General features: G+C 34.1%; 1 protein-coding gene across 1 annotated transcript; it reads left to right on the forward strand.

The window, feature by feature from the left end:
* Nucleotides 1–917: 917 nt before the first annotated feature.
* LOC124541167 (chaoptin) lies at nucleotides 918–22,074 on the forward strand. Its single transcript, XM_047119028.1, has 19 exons — nucleotides 918–1,078; nucleotides 1,980–2,247; nucleotides 2,708–2,877; nucleotides 3,626–3,778; nucleotides 5,237–5,340; nucleotides 7,612–7,710; nucleotides 8,145–8,246; nucleotides 9,299–9,443; nucleotides 11,349–11,603; nucleotides 12,176–12,348; nucleotides 13,049–13,252; nucleotides 14,037–14,271; nucleotides 15,713–15,912; nucleotides 16,416–16,500; nucleotides 17,112–17,307; nucleotides 17,914–17,991; nucleotides 19,677–19,874; nucleotides 20,591–20,858; nucleotides 21,353–22,074. The coding sequence occupies exons 2-19, from the start codon at nucleotides 1,986–1,988 to the stop codon at nucleotides 21,789–21,791; spliced, it is 3,366 nt and encodes a 1,121-aa protein (XP_046974984.1). The 5' UTR covers nucleotides 918–1,078; nucleotides 1,980–1,985; the 3' UTR covers nucleotides 21,792–22,074.
* Nucleotides 22,075–22,594: the final 520 nt, after the last annotated feature.

Consider the following 22,594-nt stretch of genomic DNA (forward strand, 5'->3'; position numbering starts at 1 on the left):
CGAGCGTGAACGAAATTACCGGAACTTTGAAAGCAGTAATATTAGCAAATCAGATGAAATACGTAATTTAAGGTCTGTTAATCTTTCTACGATTCCAATCCATTCTTTCTACGATTGAGCAAAGTTATGCATAATACATAAAAGTTAAAGGTCCTATAACATACGTTATAGGTCCCAAAGTCAGTGGCGAATATTAATAATATATTTTCCTAAAGTTTTAACGGTTATGACTGGAAGTAACTGTCCAATTGCTTGCCTGTCTACATAATATAATTATCAGGCCCACCAAGGCTACAATGGCGGTATTCTCCATATTCTCAGTACAAACAGTCAGTTATTTTGAGGCGATTCTTAATGAGGTCTTTCTGTAGGTCCAAATTGAAAATCACAAACAAAACCTGAAATTGACTCACAAGTCTGTAAACAACACACAACTGAAAATATTGATGTCTCATTTATACGCTTTTATTGTATTACTAAATTAAAAAAACGAATTGTGTAATTTTTTAATTTGGAACAATTTTTGTCCCTAAAATTTTATTTACGAGCAAAGCTGGCAACACATATTACCCAAAAATACGTTTCATTTTATCCATTTCATTACTACACCAAATAGTACATTACTCTTATCTACATAAATATTTAATAAATGTTATGTCTACATTTTATCAATAAAATACTTAAAGAGAAATTATTGACCTGTATGTGTATAATGTATCAAAAATGATGGACATTAATTATTGAGAAACTACGCACGTTTCTTACTTATTAGTCGCGCATTTTATATATCTGCATTATTAAAGAGATTTATAAATATATAATATATATAGATATTTAAAGAGGCTGTGTGATGTAATATCTTTATCTTTTCTAATAAGAAAACTTGTTATTGTCAAATGTCAATCCACAATTTGTTATTTGACAGTTCCGTGCTTCCTACTATGGAGTGGGCTGTGTTTTTGCTTCTCTGAAAAAAAATTGCGTATTATTTTCGCAATTATTATGTTTTACTAATTTAAAATATTAAATGCAGTAGACAAATAATTGTGATTGCTGTTATAATATAAATTAAAAGCAGGTAACGTTTTAATATATGTTTATTTTTAGGTGAAAGTTTTTACAAAGTTAGCCCATATATTTTGTTAACAAAGTTTGCTTGAAACGATTAAAAAAATAATAACTATGAAAATGCTTATTGGAAATGTTTCTAGATAGTATTAATTGATTAGATTATCGTATATAACAGTCGTTTCAATTAAAACAAAATAATTTCGTTGTTTAATTGGCCTTGTAATGATTGTAAGAATTTCTTGTGTTAATTTTTTTATAGTAGTACTTCCTTGGTCTTATAATAGCCTTGGATGAATTATGTCGCGTAGATCCTATTTTAATTCGATATTAATGAATGTTATTTATATTATTAAGGTCACTCTAAACATGAAAGTTTTTAAATAAATGATGTAATAAATGCGTAAATATGTGTATTGGGTTTTTTTATGAATATACAAACTTTATTTCTATTTTTTTTTAAGTTTTTTCTTTTAAAGTTAACATAACATGCTGTAAGAATGAACTAATGATAAAAAAGTATATCACCTTTAAAATAAATTATTAAATAAAAAAAGAAAACTAATCATACTTACTTTTTCACTTTTATTTTCATTATGTTTAAAATTTTTTTTTTCTGTGCATGCTGTGGTCTCCTATAATTGAAGGAGCACATAACTTATGTAACCTTTATACCGTTTTATTTTGAATGAATAATTAGTGTGTATCCTTTGTTGGGGACTCATAAATAAATAAACAAATAAATACTTTGTTCAATAGTTATGTTAATCGTCCCCCTCAAAATTGTTAAATTTTTTCTTGTATCATTCTCTATCTTTATATATTTGTAACTTGATAACAACTATTAATTAAAGAAAAATACTATACAAGGAGTTTTGACTATTAGTCTCAAAATTAATATTTATTTTCAGATCACAATGGCGATACTCATATTTTTTATGTTGGCAACCATTCTCCCAAATTTAAATTCAGAATATATTCCACCTGGCCCAGCATACCCTTGTCCAAAAGAGTCCGACAATCAGCTCCTGTTTCCCTGTGTATGTCAAAAGGGTACAGATGCAGGGTTGCACATTAAATGTGAGAATACAGGGTTGGCAGTCATGAGTGTTGGACTGGGGAATATAGCTAGTTTAGGGTTGCCAGTTGAAAGATTGGAATTAAAAGAATGCAAAATATGTAAGTTTTATTTGTTTTTAATTTTTTTTTTAAATGATTATGGTAATATTTATTTGTGTCTTAGAAATATAGTTCTTTACCTCTTTTATTGAATACCTAATAATAATATTAACCTTTTTGGTTATTGATAATTTTGAAAATAGAACAATGAAATGGCATAGGCAAACATTCACACATAACACCATATTTTTAAATGTGATTATTGAATATTGTGTTCCTCAAGGGAACACTTTTGGTCCCCTGTTATTTATGCTATATATCAATGATTTTCCTGAGACATGTTTACTTTTTGATGATGAGCTTTAAATGATTAAGACATGTGGTTCTGACAAGTCATGATATATATTATAATACAGTATTATAAGACCTATAGTATAAGTTAGAAATCAATTGGAAAAATAGGATTGGTGTTTTGTGAGTGCTGATTTCCGATAATCAACGAGTTCCTAACTGATTTCAGCACATCTCTTCGGCCCACTCCTCCATCGATCAACAGTAAGAACTTTGCACATTATTGACACACCAATAAAGTCTATAGATGGTTATGCGTTTGCCGGTGTGAACAGGACTTTGCAGGAAATATATATGGTCAATACAAAGATCAGTCAGTTTCCCAAGGACGCTTTTAAGGTACTCCAAATTATTATCATTTATTTACAACACTGCGAGAGAGGGGGACGGGTGTTAGTTGTCCTTTTCTTTACTACTGACAATGTTAAAGCAATATCTAACAAATGATAATACTGACTTTCACATTTATACCATTATAATCGCATTACTATATAATGTTATATATACATATAATTGTAAATGTCTAATGTATTTTAAATGAATAGAGTAACTACTGAGTTTGAGTCAAAAGACGGAATCATTTTTGTATTGGTGCTTTGATAATTGTTACCAAATCCTCCGAGATCTGTCTTGTATAATACTCTTAGTGAGTCATCAGTCAGTCAGTCAATCACGCAAGAAAATTATCATATAGATAGCAAGAATTTGTCATTAATACATAAAATGTGTAATTTCCAGAACTAACCACCAGATAAAGCTGACATATTTATAATATTAGTACATTATTTTCTGCTCCTGAGAGCTGAGATGGCCCAGTGGTTAGAACGCGTGCATCTTAACCGATGATTTCGGGTTCAAACCCAGGCAAGCATCGTTATATATATGTGCTTAATTTGTGTTTATAATTCATCTCGTGCTCGGCGGTGAAGGAAAACATCGTGAGGAAATCTGCATGTGTCTAATTTCCTAGAAATTCTGTCATATGTGTTCCACCAAACCGCATTGGAACAGCATGGTGAAATATGTTAATCCAGCAGTGGAAAATTAACGGGCTGTTACTTTACTACTACTTTAAATTATTTTCCAGATTCTAGGTAACCTAACAATCCTGTCAATAGATGGTCACAGTATGACGTCACTCGGTAAGGACATTTTCGCTGGTAGCTTGGCTGTCGGACGGTTGGAAAAGCTGCACCTCATCAACGGCTTACTGTCTGATATTCCCGTGGAAGCCTTTCAAGTAAGTTCACTTCCAAGCCAAATTTATGGGGTTACCCAAAATCTGCTAATTACTTAAGTGCTATACACAAACTGTGCAAGGCAATTTTCAGTTACATAAAGATTCATTTTTATAATTTATTGGGGTTGGTGCCCATACTGATACTAAATATACCACAGATTTTGTTTATAAGAAACTTCTAAAATTATCAATATTTCATTACTATATTGTCCATGTATTATATACAAAACCTTCCTCTGGAATCACTCTATCTATTAAAAAAAAAACATCAATTTATGTGTAATTTTAAAGATCTAAGCATACATAGGGACAGATGGCAAGCGAATTTGTTTTATACTGTGTAATGATTTTTTGTTTATGTTCTGGAATATGAAAGAATAATTTCGATAACACGAATATTTTTGTCCTAACGTTGTTGTCCTTTAGCCATTGTTATCTTGGGCACCAACCCGAAGTGCCTGGAGTTTAAATCCAGCGCTGACCATATTATAATACGACATTAATTAGATGTAGCATCGGAAAATACAATGAAATGAAAATAAAACCGATTACTGCCGATTTACACAATCAATAGGAATAGCTCCCTATCGCGCCATTCGACGCTATTCGTCGCTATAGATTATCGCGTCAGTTCTACCCGAGAAAGTAAGTGCGTGTAAATTGACGCGCCAAATTGACGAATATATTACGTCATATGATATCACAAGTTATTACGTTTGTGTAAAGATCATATTCGCATGAGAAATAAATATTGATAATTTGGGAGAGCGTACTCAATTCGTATGTGATCGGTTTTACGAATTTTGCCGATGCGACATCTAAGTTGTGTCGTACTGTACTAACCTATCTGATGCACTGTTGTCTAATAAATAATAACATCGGCTAAAGAATCAATCACAGATCGTTTTGGTATAATATAAGATACCCCTCGTTTTCCCCGCAAAGTGACAATCACCACACCAATCGCCGATCGAATTGCGATTCCCCGCATTTTGGGGAATTCCCCACACATTGGCAACGCTGCTAATAATAAACTGTCAAACCGTATTGTTGTGTTGCTGGTTAAAATCTTGATTTCCTTTTTTTTTACGCTAGCAATAGTCGAGATGGCCCAGCGGTTAGAACGCGTGCATCTTAACCGATGATTGCGGGTTCAAACCCAGGCAAGCACCGCTGATTCATGTGCTTAATTTGTCTTTATAATTCATCTCGTGCTCAGCGGTGAAGGAAAACATCGTGAGGAAACCTGCATGTGGCAAATTTCATAGAATACACTGCCACATGTGTATTCCACCAACCCGCATTGGATCAGCGTGGTGGAATATGTTCCAAACCTTCTCCTCAAAGGGAGAGGAGGCCTTTAGCCCAGCAGTGGGAATTTACAGGCTGTTGTTGTTACGCTAGCAACATTAGTGAAACTGCCTCATAATTAATGTAATTTTTTTGTATTTATTTCAGCATTTAAGAAAATTGAAAGTATTGGATCTACACGGTAACAGATTGGTCAATCTGAAGAGGAATCAATTTAAAGGACTACGGAATACGGAAGTGTTGGATTTGAGGTTAGTTCTTGTATTGAGTGTATACTAGTTGTAGTCTGTGGCTTTGCTCGCGTTTTAGATTTCAAGATGGAGTCGAACAAAATTGTGTCAAACTTAGTTCATTGAAATAAAACTGGTTTTAACGGATTTGAATCGCGTATATTAATTATTTTTAACATCCCGACGTTTCGATCACTTTACAGCGTTCGTGGTCACTGGTAGACGTTAAAACTAGTTTTATTTCAATGTGTAATAATCGCGAAATTTTAAGACAACATTAAACTTAGTTCAACTGTTAGTCTTTGGAAGAGCAATAGAGTTACTTTTGCATTTATAATATTAGTATGTATCTATCTTTATTCTGCACTTAAATGCTTCTGATTATAATATCTATCTTTTAACTATCGAAGTCGATAGTAGGTCATGAAAGTCAGTAAAGTATTTTCTTTTGAGTCGTTTAAGTTAATTTTTCAATCAATCTTAACTATTTTTCTTTGTTAATATTATAAAATCAAAAGCGTTACCATGAAATAAAACTCGTTGTATACATTCTATGCAATTAAAAAAAATTTATATGATTGTTATTGTTTTGTCGATGGTACTAGTTGTGTCTATGACGTCATTTTGTCATGGTTGTTGTCAATCTCGTAATTTACGCGCACATATATTATGTGTGAGACTTCGGGCCTCTTGTCAGGCCTACATTAGGCTCTGACAAGAGAAGTCAGTACCAAGTTCAATCGGGCCACTATTAAAAAATATTAACGGCTTTTGATTAAAAGTGGATACACACAATTAATAAATAAAGCAACTCATCCATCGTTATTCCTTTAATTTACACAGACCAATTATGTCGTATTCTTATTTCTTGTATTGTTTCGCTCAGTTCTGTTAGTCGTTCATGAGTGGATAAAGTTCTTGCGTTGTAGGTTAATATATAATGTTTATCATTTATTTCGTGTTTTCGATATTTTTTGAGATTTCTTCTTTAGAGGGATTTGGTCTTGATCTTCCACGGTGACCAGCTGGGGGATACACGCAATTAATAAATAAAGTAACTCATCGATCCTCTAAAAACCTTAATACTAGCCAGACCCTAGTCGAATTCCCTTAGAGCATCAGTCCGCAACCTTTTGGTAGGCAAGGGCCACATGGTGGCAAAATAAACCATACGAGGCCGCGCGTCATAATATTACATAAAAAAAGAAAAATGCTATTGAAAATTGTTAACAGGTACAGAATTTAATTCGTACACATAATACTTTCATTATGTTTATATGTTTGGGCTTAGAAAAATAAAGAAATGATAACTGCAAACGATCTAAATAGGAAACTGACTTTATACAAATTTTAGTGTGATGTCTGAGGTTGCATTTGAGGCGCTATTTCTGTAAGTTTAATATGTTTGTCAACTTTTTTACAAAACATTCACGGGCCGCATACGGCCCGCGGTCTTCGTGTTGCCGACCGCTGCCTTAGATGATTTATAACTAAATAATTAACTATGCCTGTACCTTCAATTTGAAGCTATAATCCTTGTTTAAAATACCCCTAGTACCCCTCGGGTAACTTAACTTTTTTTGTCAATTAAGCACTTTGAATTTGAATGTAATTATAATTAATAATTGTTATTAATGTTATGCTTACAAAGGATGTAATAAGGGTGAGTTTAGCTTGAAATTGTAATTAAGAACTTAATTAAATAAAATTACACTTTATTCGATGTATGAACTATTACGATGTTAATTGAAAAGTCGTGATCAAACCGGTTCAGAATATAGATTCGTTTAAATATATAATATGTATGTATTAAAGAATAAATTAATATACAAACAAATTTTATTTCAAATATTTCAAGGTCCATTGAATTTTTTATAAATACATATATATTTATATTTTAATAGATGTTTTGTTTTTTGTTTATTATTATATAACAGCAATACAATTTAAGTAAAGAGCTGAGATGGCCCAGTGGTTAGAACGCGTGCATCTTAACCGATGATTCCGGGTTAAAAACCAGACAAGCACAACTATATATATGTGCTTAATTTGTGTTTATAATTCATCTCGTGCTCGGCGAAGGAATACATCGTGAGGAAACCTGCCTGTGTCTAATTTCGTCGAAATTCTGTCACATGTGCATTCCACCAACCCGCATTGGAACAGCGTGGTGGAATATGTTCCAAACCCTCTCCTTAATGGAAAATATTCAGGCTGTTACTTTACTGCAATTTAAGTTAATGTTTCAGAGTTATGTGGTAAGTTGATTTAATGTGTGTATTATTATTACAGTTATAACAACATAACTAAACTGGACGGAAGTCATATTGGTGATTTGACTAAACTCGGATGGTGTAATGCGAGTCATAATCAACTACCGGAAATACCGAGGTAACTATATGTAGTCAAAATCAAATACTTTATTCAAGCACTTTTGAATCGAATCAAATCAAATCAAAATAAACTTTATTCATGTGGGCTTTTACAAGCACTTTTGAATCGTCATTTAACAATTAAGTGAAGCTACCACCGGTTCCGAAAGTAAATTCTACCGACCTAAAGGTCGGTAAGGTAAGGTTCTGATTTTCTACAGCACAAGTGCTTTAGCTACTTATATTTGGATTAGAGTAATGTATGTGATGTTGTCACATAGTTATTTATTTTTTATTATTATTATAAATAATTATCAGTGGCGCAGTTAGGTGAAAAAGGGCCCCTGGCTTCAGAGGTTTGGTTTGTAGGCCCCCCTGAACTCCGGGGCCTTGGTGCACTGCACCACCAAGCCCTACGTTAGCAATACCACTAATTATATGTTTCTATTACAGAGGTATGTTCGCGAGAAATACAGTCATTAAAGTTGTGCATTTGGACAACAATAAAATTAAGAAATTGGACACGAACAGTTTCCGGGGGATGAGGTTTTTGAGGTATTTATTCATTTTGAATTTGGAATATGATGTTTGGGTTTAATTGGGTTAATTATTTAAATTGGGTTGATTGAAGAAAGGATTAAGTAACCATAAGACCAAGATCTTAAGATCTATTTTCGCGTGCTCAGTATGAGCGATACCTTACCGATCGAGAATATATGACACTGACAGACATATTTTGACAATTCAGTTGAAGATATCATGTCTAATTTAAATATGGAATGTCTAATTACGCCATTAAAAAGATTTCATGTTGATATAAAACTAGACGTAGCGTAGATGTTACACTATTTTGAACCAAGTTATCATACTGTGTAAGTTTAATTTTGTATGCAGTTGTCAGTTTAGTGCTTTAGTTTCAAAAGGTACTAAGAGTTTAAGACTTGATAAAGGAATGAATTTGAAAACTGACGAAGGTTTTCTTACTCTGACTGCACAACACTCTTAATCAACATTTATTTTTTGTTTTTGGATGTTACTAATTTTGTTTAACTTTTTTCTGTTTTTAATCTTTGTTTTTGTTTGTGGTGTACAATAAAGTATATTTCATTCATTAATTCATTCATAATGTCAAAACAATAGGGACATAACATCTTTGCTCCCAAAATCGGTTGTGTATCGTCAGTGTTAGGAATGGTTCATATTTCTTACAGTTGTCTATGGGTGATTGTGACTGTTGCTTTGTTTGTGTGGAGGATAATGAGAGTCACTAACTGGTTCACGATTTATCAACTAGACGGTACAATTATACGGACTATGATACACTTGATAGACACTCCGTTTTACATATGCAATGCTCCGACTTTTATACATGATATATGCCAAAGAATATGAGATACACAGATGTGAAATATTTTAGTCATAGAATATGTAACTTTACTAACTGTTTACTTTAATACCTATGTGCATATACGGCACATGACCACTTACCATCAGATGACCCATATGCTCAACTTATACCATAAAAGAGAAAGAATAAAATATGTAGTCAAAACTAATGATCGTATACACACAGATGATTTGAATCATAAATTTGTAATGTTTTTTAGACGTCTGTACCTCCAGGACAATCAAATATCAGATGTGGGCAGGGGAACGTTCTCGGCGGTGACTCGTATAGGAACTGTGGACCTGGCGAGGAACTTCATCACAAAGGTCGATTACCAGATGTTCCAGCAGGTCAAATATGCAGAGGTGAGCTGGAAACCATATAAATATATATACAGGGTTATTGGTAACTCGACGTATATCCGTTAGGTGGTGATAGGGGTGACTATTTGCAATAATTTTAACCCCCATACGCATTAACCCCCATAATTGAAAAAAAAATACATTTTCCGTCTGGCATTTTTAAATTTGGACCGATAATTATTGTTTAAATATTGACAAATACCCAGTGTTTAATCGTCTTTATAAAACAAAAGAAAAAAGTAGATTTTAAATGATACTTTTTTTTTTAAATAAATAAAGTTGCATTTTTGACAAATTTTGAAAAAGTTAAAAAGCATGATAATTCAAAAATGGGTCATTTTTGTATTATGCATATAGGGGTTAAAATTATTGCAAATAGTCACCCCTATCACCTCCTAACGGATATACGTCGAGTTACCAATAACCATATATATAAATTTGAAAATTAGGCCCGCTTTTCGCACGCTTTTTAGGGTATTGGTGGTCACGTGTTCAGTAGAAGAGCTAATGTTCTTCCTTGGAGTTTAAGCTTGCTTCACACCGAATTTCATCAATTTCGGTTCAGCGGTTTGGTCGTGTAATAGCAACAGTCAGAGTTACTTTCACATTTATAATATTATGATGATGATGATATAATGAGTTGTAATAGTCTACATTTAAAACTGCTAAATTTGTAGAGCCTTTTTTCCGAAACGCGCTCCATTATCTGGTATAAGTTTTATGTATATTGGTTTAGTAGAACTATATTTCCTTTTCTTTGTTTTGACTCGATGACAGCTCCTGTGAAAACTATAATGAGCGTCTTTGTTACATTATTTTATATGACGTATAAACACGTATAATACGACACAACTTAGATGTACCATCGGCAAATTCAATAAAACCGATCACTGCTGATTTACACAACCAATAGAAATAGCTCCCTATCGCCCCATTCGACGCTATTCGTCGCTATAGATTCTCGCGTCAGTTCAACCCGAGAAAGCACATGTAAATCGACGCGTCAAATTGACGAATATATTAGGTCACATGATATTACAAGTTATTACGTTTGTGTAAAGATCATATTTGCATGAGAAAGAAATATTGATAATTTGGGATGGCGTACTTAATTCGGATGTGATCGGTTTTACGAAATTTGGCGATGCGACATTTAAGTTGTATATATCACCCATACGTCATATATTCAATAGCTAATACAATACTTAGGATTCATATTTCGCTTTGAAGGGTGAGAGAGAACACAGGGGACATAACATCTTAGTTCCCAAGTCTGGCATTAATCTATGGTGACTTCACTTCACTGGTGGTAGGGATTTGTGCAAGCCTGGGTAGGTACCACCCACTCATCAGATATTGTCCCGCCAAACAATATTACTCAGTATTGTTGTGTGTTGTTTGAAGGGTGAGTGAGTCAGTGTAACTACAGGCACAAGGGACATAACATCTTAGTTCGCAAGGTTGGTGGCGCATTGACGACGTAAGGAATGTTTTTAATAAATAATAAATTAATAAATATGAGACAACATCACATACATTTCTCTGATCCCAATGTAAGCAGCTAAAGCACTTGTGTTGTGGAAATCAGAAGTAACGACGGTACCACAAACACCCAGACCCAAGACAACATAGAAAACTAATGATAATCTACATTGACTCGGCCGGGAATCGAACCGGGGACCTCGGAGTGGCGCACCCATGAAAACCGGTGTACATACCACTCGACCACAGAGGTCGTCAAAGGTTTTTCAGCGTCATTGTCTAGGTGATGGTGACCACTTACCATCAGATGGCCCATATAATCGTCCGTCAACCTATACCATAAAACTTACCATCAGCTTATTTGCATCTGCTGTCAACAATAGGATCCTTTACCATGTTTCATATATATCTTTATCTATCTTTCAGCTAATAAATCTCGCGGAGAATAAGATAACGTTGATAGATAAGCAAGCGTTCACTGATCTATACCTGGCCGTGGTGAACATATCCCACAATGCGCTGTCGAGAATCGAACCCGGTGCGTTCCAGAACTGCAATAACATGACTCTGTTGGATTTGAGTTTTAATAAATTGAAGGAAATAGATAAGAACGCCTTCGATGAGAATACGTACGCCAATGAGTTGCAGGTTTCACACAACGAGTTTACAAGTATGGGTCAGGTGAGGAATAAACTTTGCTGTTTCGTTAGTATAAATAATTTTAAAAGAAGGATAAAATTAAAAGTAAAGTAACAGCCTGTAAATTTTCCACTATTGGGCTAAGGTCTCCTCTTCCATTAAAGAGAGGGTGTGGGACATATTCCACCACGCTGTTCCAATGCGTGTTGGTGGAATGCACATTTGGCAGAATTTCGATGAAATTAGACACATGTAGGTTTCCTCATGTTTTCCTTCACCGCCGAGATGAATTATAAACACAAATACATATATTCAGTGGTGTCTGGGTTTGAACTCACAATCATCGGTTAAGATGCACGCGTTCCAACCACTGGGCCATTCATGTGCTTAATATGTCTTTATAATTCATCTCGTGCTCGGCGGTGAAGGAAAACATGAGGAAACCTGCATGTGTCTAATTTCATAGAAATTCTGCCACACGTGTATTCCACCAAACCGCATTGGAACATCGTGGTAGAATATGTTCCAAACCTTCTCCTCAAAGGTGGGAATTTACAGGCTGTTGTTGTTGTTATTAATCATTATACATGAAAATAATTGTTTTATTATTACAGATACCGATCCACAACATGACAGGTATACGAGTGCTCAACGCGTCGTACAACGCGATAGAGACGATCCCAAAGGCGACGTTTCCGAAGCTCTACGAACTTCACACTGTCGACGTATCGCATAACAACCTCACGGACATATACAACGCAGTATTCCAGAATCTCTTCTCCATAAGGTCAGTTCGATTTCGTCAGAGAAACTGCCTAATTTCTCCGATTTTACAGGATAATAGTGGAAAAAATCATGAATAGATACTTTCTTTTAATTTTTTCCTGCTGGGTAGTTTTGAATTCTCGGTGTTTGTCTACTATAAAAGTAAAGTAAAGTAACAGCCTGTAAATTTCCCATTGCTGGGATAAAACCTCCTCTTCCATTAAGGAGAGGGGTTTTAAAATATTCCACGACGCTGTTCCAATGCGGTTTAGTGGAATACCCATGTGGCAGAATTTCTATGAGATTAGACACATGCAGGTTTCCTCACGATTATTTATTTTAATTTATTCAATAATCCATAAATAAGAATGCATTTTTTTAAGTGTTTGTCACGTGACACAAAACGCTCCTGATTGGTCGGGTTTATGATAAAGTCACTTGCTTGTTAACCTTGCTTGCCTCCTATATGTCCCACAGATTAAAATACAGGCAAGTGACGTCACCGACCCCATTGCAGCGCCATATTGCGAAAGTAGCGTTTTGGCGCGCTATTTAAATATTGAATTTTTGATTTGATATTTTTCAACAAATATGTACAAGAATTAAAAACAAAAACTTTTGATGGGTTCCTTAACCTTCGCTGAATACTATAAAATTGACTTCAAATCAGTGAAATAACCTATTGTGCCGCGTTTTAAAGATATCTTTCTTTTGCTTTCTAGATTCCTCAATCTGAGTTACAATTCTTTAGAGCGTATCAAACCAGCGACTTTCGGTACGATACCGACAATTCTGGAGCTGGACTTGTCCCACAACAAATTGCAGGACGTCTCCCGAGGGAGTCTGGCGAAGCTGGCTAGTTGCAGACTTCTGGATATCAGCTATAACTACCTGACCAGGATCTTCCAAATACCCATTAGTTTGGGGTGAGTATGCATGTTCAGAAATGTTATTTGATGGTGTTATTCTTCATGCGACTATCGTTATATCGTTATATCATGACTAAATTGCATAATCATGTACAGTCAGAGTAAGAAAACCTTCGTCAGTTTTCAAATTCGTTCCTTTATCAAGTCGTCAACTGTTAGTACCTTTTGAAACTAAAACACTACACTAGAACTGCATATAAAATTAAACTTACACAGTATGACAACTTGGCTCAAAATAGTGTAACATCTTTGGACTACGTTTACTTTTATGTCAACATGAAATCTTTTTAACAGCGTAATTAGACATTCCATATTTAAATTAGAGATTAGTGTCATATATTCTCGATCGGTAAAGCAGATTATCGCTCACACTGAGCACGCGAAAATAGATCTTAAGGTGACGAACCTTTTCTTACCCCGACTGTACAACCTACATTTCTGTAAAATTTCATCCAAATCTATGTAAGTAGTAGTTTTTTTTGTGAAAGAGTAACAAACAATTACATTCATCCATTCGCACAAACTTTTTTATTTTTGCATTTATAATACTAGTGGGATTAGTACGAATATTATGGTATTGACGACCTCCATGGTTGAGTAGTACTTTGTCTTGGGTCTGGGCGTTTGTGGTGCCGTCGTTACTTCTGACTTTCCATAACACAAGTGCTTACATTACAATCAGACTAATGTATGTGATGTTGTCCAATATTTATTTCTCGAAAAAGATCTGTCATATTTTTTGACAGTAAGTGATTCTATTTTTAAATGTTTTTCCTTTAAGTGAACTAAACTTCGCTCACAATAACTTATCGGAAATTGTGTACAACACGTGGCCGACAATGAACGCGTTACTGCGGCTCAACTTGTCAGCCAATTCCCTGGGCGATGCCCTGAGGAGCGACGCCTTCTCCGGCCTGCTGACGCTGCAGTCCCTGGACTTGTCGAGCAACGGCCTGACCAAACCCCCCTGGGAGGCCTTGAATACACTGACCAGCTTGCAGTATCTGTATCTACAGGTCAGTTTGGCGTTTCATCATTTATATCAGTTAATTTATGTTATTAATGTCTAGTAAACTTGTATAGTACGATACAACTTAGATGTAGTATCGGCAAATTTAATAAAACCGATTACTGCCGGTTTATACAACCAATAGGATTAGCTCCTTATCGCGTCATTCGACGCTATTCGTCGCTATAGATTCTCATGTCAGTTTAATTCGATTCGTCAAATTGACGAATATATCAGGTCATATGATATCACAAGTTATTACGTTCGTGTAAAGATCATATTCACGTAAGAAATAAATATTGATAATTTGGGATAGCATACTCTATTCGGATGTGATCGGTTTTACGAATTTTGCCGATGCTACATCCAAGTTGTGTCGTACTATACAGATCTATTAATGAAGGTGTGCCCTTTCTCTTTATATTATAACAAGTCTTTTCTGTCTTTTGCGGGTTCGTTCGCGTTATAGTGTTGATTGTCAAGTATCAGTCAAAAAAAGTTATCTATGTCCTTTCTTGGAGTTTAAGTTTGCTTCATACCCAATTTCATAAAATTCTTATTTTTTTTTTCTTTATTTTATTAAGGGACTTTTATACTGATGTACATGCCAGCCCCATCGTAACCTAATTACATTAATTCTAGTATATATCTAATCTATATATAAACTAATCAAATGTGACTTATGAATTTGAACAATGTTATAGACTCTTGGTCTTGGTTATAGATGTTGGTCTGGCAAGAATATCAACAAATATAAAATTATATACAACATACTGTATATAACAACTAAATATAACAACATAAAATTCGGATCAGCGGTTTGGTCGTGAAAGATGCACAGAGTTGCATAATTCCAAGAAAGAATAACAACAACAACAGCCTGTAAATTGCCACTGCTGGGCAAAAGGCCTCCTCTCCCTTTGAGGAGAAGGTTTTGGAACATATTCCACCACGCTGTTTCAGTGCAGGTTGGGGTATGCCCAAGAAAGGACATGGGCTACTTTTTTGCCTAACACATGACAGCTACCTTAAAACGCGAATGAAACTGTGGGTGACAACTAGTAGATTATACTTAAAAAAATAAACTGATGTTTTTTGACGACTTCCATGGTCGAGTGGTGTGTACACCGATTTTCATGGGTACGCCACTCTGAGGTCCCGGGTTCGATTCCCGGCCGAGTCGATGTAGATTACCATTAGTTTTCTATGTTGTCTTGGGTGTTTGTGGTATCGTTACTTCTGATTTCCATAACACAAGTGCTATATACTTACATTGGGATCAGAGTAATGTATGTGATGTTGTCTCATATTTATTTCTCGAAAAAGATCTGTTATATTTTTTTGGGCAGTAGTATTCTATTTTTAAATGTTTTTTCTTTTAAGTGAACTAAACTTGGCTCAATAATGTATGTGATGGTGTCTCATATATTTTTTTTTTTTGTTTACAGTACAACAACCTTACGTCTCTCTCGAAATCAGCGTTCGGTAACCTGCCTACAACATTCAAACTCGACCTCTCATACAATCAGCTGACTGACCTGGGTCCCCGGACGTTTAATGGAATGCAACAGTTGTTAGACCTGTCGTTGCGCGGTAACCAGTTGGAGAAGATACCGAATGAAGTGTTCAAAGGATTAGTTGCCTTAAGGTAAGGGTGCTAGAGCTCATATTGCTATGAAGATTTTTTGGATAACGATAGCATAACAGTTAGAACTTATTTATATTATGACGTTGTTGATTTTATTTTATACAACTTGCATAACCAAAAGTAGATGGATTATTTAAAATTTTTAGATCAAAATAAAAATAAATAAATTTTAAATATTATTAAGGCAAAAGTTGTATGTATAGGTAGTTATATTGCGCAATATGTATTAAAACTTATAAATTATATATAAACAATAATTGGAGAACAGATGTATAATATATTTTTTTTAATTATTTAATATTATATTTTTAAATATTGACATTATAAATGGGCCAATTTAGCTTTGCTGGTCTTGATCGAATAGGCCAAACCCCTTTAAGTACAGCTTTTCTTTAACGTGTTAAATTAAGGAAAACATCGTTAGGAAAGTCTTTATAGATCTCTTAATTTGAAAACTTACTTTTTTTGCTATCCTTACAAGCTGGTATTGGTATGGTTTGCAGGAAATTGGATCTCTCTTACAACAAACTAGACAAGATTGACAACAAGACGAACGGACTCCTGGACGACTGTCTGTCGCTAGAAATGGTAAATATACATATATATGTTTATCTATATATATATATATATATATATATATATATATAATAAAATTGGAATGTCTGTATGTAATATTAAAATGACCTCTTTTGACTTAATGCATATGTATGTATACACGGTACTTATACCATAATAACATTTTTTTGAATTTTTGTTTGACTATCTGTCTGTTGGTTCCGGCTAATATTTGAAACGGCAGGATCGATTTTGACGGGACTTTCACTGGCAGATAGCTGATGTAATAACGAATGATTTAGGCTACAACAAATAGGCTCTAGTATATATATATACATATGTATATAATACATACATATGTTTTAGGTGGATTACGAGCAAATGAAAGAACTGATTGGTCATCACCGCCCATAGACAATGGCGCTAAAAGAAATATTAATCATTCCTTGCATCGCAAATGCTTTTCGATACCTTGTCACAAACGTGCTTTTTTATGGTATAGGTTGGCGGAAGAGCATATAGGTCAATGTGCCACCAACCTTGGGAACTAAGATGTTATGTCCCTTGTGCCTGTAGTTACTGCTTGTAAAACCCTACTCGAATTAATTTTTAACAGTAATAATACATGTATTTTATATTTGTAGGTGAACCTAAGTCACAATCAATTCGGTTTCCTAACAAGGAAGATGTTCCCGGCGAATCCTTGGATACCGTACAGGCTGATGGAAGTCGACCTGAGTCACAACGAGATACCGGTTGTCACTTTTGACATAACTTTTGGCGGGAAGAAATTGAAAAAGTTGAATCTGTCCAACAATTATATAAATGACATTCGGAATAGTAAGTTTTTAATTTTATTACTTGGTAGTAAAGCTCTCTCTCTACCTCTCTTCAGAGATTCTACCGCTAAACAACAGTACTCAGTATTGTTGTGTTCCGGTTTGAAGGGTGAGTGAGCCAGTGTAACTACAGGCACAAGGGACATAGCATCTTAGTTCCCAAGGTTGGTGGCGCGCAAGGGTTATTGTCTATGGGTGATGGTGACCACTTACCATCAGGTGGCCCATATGCTCGTCCGCCAACCTATACCATAAAAAAAGAAGAAAACATTGTATATCTTTTTATTCATAACTATATTAATATGATTTCTGTTTGTATTTAATGATTGAATCTGATGAATTCAGATTGTATTTAGTTTTTGATTTATGATAAATAATAATGTTATTTAATTGGTAGAAAAGAGTAGACGTTAAGTTTCTTATCGATTTCTATATAGAATCTTAATTAAAACCGGTTGATTTATCATCAATATGCTCTGTTTTACTTTGAATTTGAGTGGTGTATATATTATTTTTTATCTCTTTCACATATATGGCATTGAAAAGAGATAGAATGATTTATTTAATCCTATCAAATTAATGTGTTTTTTTTTAATTTATCTTGTAGATGTACTAGGTAACTTGACGTCATTGGAAGTTATTGATCTGTCTAACAATCAACTCAAAGATCTCGTATCGAGAACGTGTAAGTATATTTTGTTGTTTTTATTTTTAATAGGCTATTTGACAATGCGAAAAATAAATTGTGAATTATTGTAATCAGTGTATATTGTGAGTTTAAAAAAGGTTATTTAATAACGAAAGTTGAAAATAATACTTAATTTTGCAAACGTTTGTCACTTGACACAAAACGCTCCTGATTGGCAGGGCTTATGATGAAGTCACTTTCTTGTAAACCTTGATTTCCTACTATATGTACCACAGATTAAAATAAAGTGACGTCACCGACCCCATTGCAGCGCCATATTGTCCAAGTAGCGTTTTCGCGCGTTTTTTAAATATGGAATTTTTAATATGATATTTTTCGGCAAATATGTACTAGAAATAAAAAACACAACTTTTACTGGGTTCCTTAACTTCTACTAAATAATATAAAATGGATTTTAAAAACCAGTCAAATAGTTATATAATCGGTTGTTCCCTATAAAGACTAGTAGACCCGCGGTTTTGTTCGCGTTTTATGATGTTGGTTGTCATGTGTCAGGCAAAAAAGTAGCCTATGTCCTTTCTCGGAGTTTAAGTTTGCTACATAAGAAATTTCATCATTGGTTCAGCGGTTTTGGTCGTGAAAGAGACTGACAGAGAGACAGTTATTTTTACTATTATAAAATAATATGGATTTTAGTTATAAATGTTTGTTATTATTGTTTAGATTAAGAATTCAAATTTGAAGGTATAGTAAGACACAAATTAGAAGTAGCATCGGAAAAGGCAATGGAATGAAAATAAAACCGATTACTGCCGATTTACACGACCAATAGAAATAGCTCCCTATCGCGCCATTCAACGCTATTCGTCGCTATAGATTCACGCGTCAGAGAAAGCAAGTGCATGTAAATCGACGTGTCAAATTGACGAATATATTAGGTCATATGATATTACAAGTTATTACGTTTGTGTAAAGATCATATTCACATGAGAAATAAATATTGATAATTTGGGATAGCGTACTCAACTCGGATGTGATCGGTTTTACGAATTTTGCCGATGCGACATCTAAGTTGTGTCGTACTGTATATGTTTGCCTTTTTTTTGTAACTGTACTAGTGTAATAGAGATGTGAATAGTGTGGAAGAGAGATGAAAGGATATCGACTACAATGTATAAATGTTCGATGACCTTCGTGATCGAGTAGTGTGTACACTGGTTTTCATGGGTACGCCACTCCGAGGTCCCGGATTCGATGTAGACATAGTTCATTAGTTTTCTACGTTGTCTCGGGTCTGGGTGTTTGTGGTGCCGTCGTTACTTCTGACTTTCCATAACACAAGTGCTTTAGCTATTTACATTGATCAGAGTAATGTATGTGATGTTGTCCAATATTTATTTACTAACTGTGCCCGCGACCTTATACGCGTTTGAATTTAACAAAAAATATTTTATTGTAGCCTAAGTTACTCCTTATTATATCAGTTATCTGCCAGTGAAAGTACCGTCAAAATCGGTACATCCGTTTTATAGATTAGCCACAAACAGACAGACAGACAAATATTGTAAAAAATGTGATTTTGATACATGTATGTACCATGTATACATATATACATATGCATTGAGTAAAAAAGAGCTATTTTAATATTACAAACAGACACACCAATTTCATTATATGCATAGATAACAGTTTTAAATTTAGAATAATTGTTTTTTTTTCAGCGGATACGACTTTCAATCTTCCAGACAATATAACGGAGATGTATCTCCAGAATAACACGTTGGAAGTGTTGCCAGTGGAAAGTTTGGTTAAGGCGAAGTATCTGAAAGTTTTGGACGTTCGGAAAAACTACCTGACGAGTTTCTATCCGGAAATCGTTAAAATGATAAGAGATAACGGCTTACAAGTATACTTTGCAGGTGATATTTAAGACTATAATATGCGGGCTATTGTTTAGTACTATTTGTCACTCAGGTTAAGCTGTTGGCTGTCAGTTCAGCAAATAAAGTAGCCTATGTCTTTCATTGGAGTTTACATTTGCTTTAAAGTAAATTTCATCAAAATCGGTTCAGCGGTTTGCTAGTAAGAGAGAGTTACTTTCACATTTATAATATTAGAATAGATTATTTTCTAAAAACAAAGAGTAACTATTGAGTTATTTGCCGATGGAATCTACTTTCCGAACCGGTGGTAGCTTTGCATTTGTTAAATGACGATTCAAAAGTGCCTGTAAAAGCCCACTTGAATAAAGTTTATTTTGATTTTTTTTAGATATATGTTTGCTAATATATCCCTATGCTACAACAACAACAACAGCCTTTAAATTCCCTCTGGAGGAGAAGGTTTGGAACATATTCCACCACGCTGTTCCAATGCGGGTTGGTGGAATACACATGTGGCAGAATTTCTATGAAATTTGTCACATGAAGATTTCCTCACGATGTTTTTCTTCACCGCGGAGCGTGAAATGAATTATAAAGACAAATTAAGCACATGAATCAGCAGTGTTTACCTGGGTTTGAACCCGCAATCATCGGTTAAGATGCACGCGTTCTAACCACTGGGTCATCTCGACTCTTATATGAATTAAATAATGAATTAATTTGAGATACTAATATGTTACAAAATATTACAGATAACAAACTCAAATGCGATTGCTTCACACGTCCATTAAAGCATTACATACAAAAAATACCCCAATCAGTGTTGGCAGTGGATAATAAATACAAGAATATAACTTGCTTCGAGCCGCCCACTCTGGAAAACGAGAATTTCTTCAATTTGGACGAGGAAAGATTATTATGTGCCAGCAACGTCGAATTGAATGATAAGATAAGGAATTATGGTAACACTGAGTACGACTTCACGTCCGAACCAGATGTATTGTTCAGGGATGTTCAGTAGTAAGTATATTTTATTTTATTGCCATATATAAAAAATCGTTGAATTAATTTTTGACTTCCGGGAAGGATTTATTACATATATATGTAATTGTTTTTAACTAACGTGATTGTATTTTTAAATGTTGATGAAGAATAACGGAGTATCTTGTTGGTTATTCTCGGTAGAATCTACATTTCGATTCTGAATATAGTTTGTGAAATAAGGATTCATAAGTTCTATAAAGGCCTACTTGAATAAAGTATATTTTAATTTAATTTGATATCCATATCTTGACTGGAACAACAAGTATTAATTCCACGCTTATTTATCGTCTGTATAATCTTATATTAAATAATATGCCTTCTTTACCAATGTGTAATTTACATACGATTTGAATTTATGAAACGGCAAAGTTATAAATGTCTGTGGAATTTTATTACGACCTTAAAGTTTTTACCTTGTTTTGTCTACACTACCTTGATTGGAGTATGCTATACATATCTTTTTTTTTCAGTTCACAGACGTCAATATACGCGCATTGGTATGTACCGACAGCAGATGACGTCGCTGATTTTTATCTCTACATAAGAGACAAAAACAACACCCTATATTTCAGTCAAGACATTTCCTACACCCTGCGTTCTTTAACGATACCTATCGAGAAAGATTTCAAAGCAGCAGTACAAAATGGCGCCGACATTTGCATCCAAGCGAAGGGTTCGAACGGTTTCGCGCGCAAATGGTTTGACAGCCAATGTCAAACCGTTCCGTCGAATTTCGATTCGTGGCCGAAGAAATTGACAGTCGACAAAAGGAGGTTGTCGAAAAAGAAGGTCAAATACGGTTGGTTCGGCACTAACAGCGTGCTCGGTCTCGTCAGCGATTCGATTTTGATAACGCTCTGCATATTTCTAGGTGTCTGTTTCAGGAGATTAGCTGATTTGGATATTTGATTATTTTATATGTGTATTTATTTTTGGAAATGACGTATTGACCGTAAGTGGTTTTTGACTTTGCTTTTATTAAAAGAAAGGAGCGTAGTGTTTTTGTCTCTTTCTATATATATTTCATTAGAAAGGGACGTCGAAAGTGTGAAAACTACGTTTATTGGTTAAGCAGTATAAGTACCGTATAATTTTTTTAAAAAAAGGTTCGTGTTTAAAACAGATCAAAAACGTTTATTATATTCCGTCCATGAATACGGCTTTTGCTGTTTAAAATACTCATTAACGACAATTTTAAATTATTATCGAGTTTATTTATACAATTTTATTATTTAATTCATAGCATCTCATTAAAAAAACAAAAAATATTTGATGTTTAGTTCGGTATTTAAAAGCAAAAGTATTAAAATGATAGAGAAATAAAAAAAAGTTACAATTAATTAATAAATATCTTCTAATAATACTGATGCCCATCCATTACTAAACGAAGGTTGCTCAAAATAATTTCCCGCCAATTGCGCTGTCACTTTGACAGTTCAAAAATTCAAAGTCAAAATATGAAGTTTTATTAATATGTATTTAAATGAAATGACAACTATTATCTTTTTTAAGATATACTAAAATATTTATGAATTATATAATTATTAATAATCACGTCCAAATAATGATACTGCCATGTTTTTATTTCTGTATGTCACAAAATATAATATGTATTATCAGTCGTCTGTATAAAAAGAATTGTACTTAATTTTTTTATCAATATGCGACTTGAGCATGATGTTATTATGCCTAGTTTGTATATTAATAAACGT

This window comes from Vanessa cardui, chromosome 27, assembly GCF_905220365.1.
Source record: "Vanessa cardui chromosome 27, ilVanCard2.1, whole genome shotgun sequence".
NCBI classification, from domain to species: Eukaryota; Metazoa; Arthropoda; class Insecta; order Lepidoptera; family Nymphalidae; genus Vanessa; species Vanessa cardui.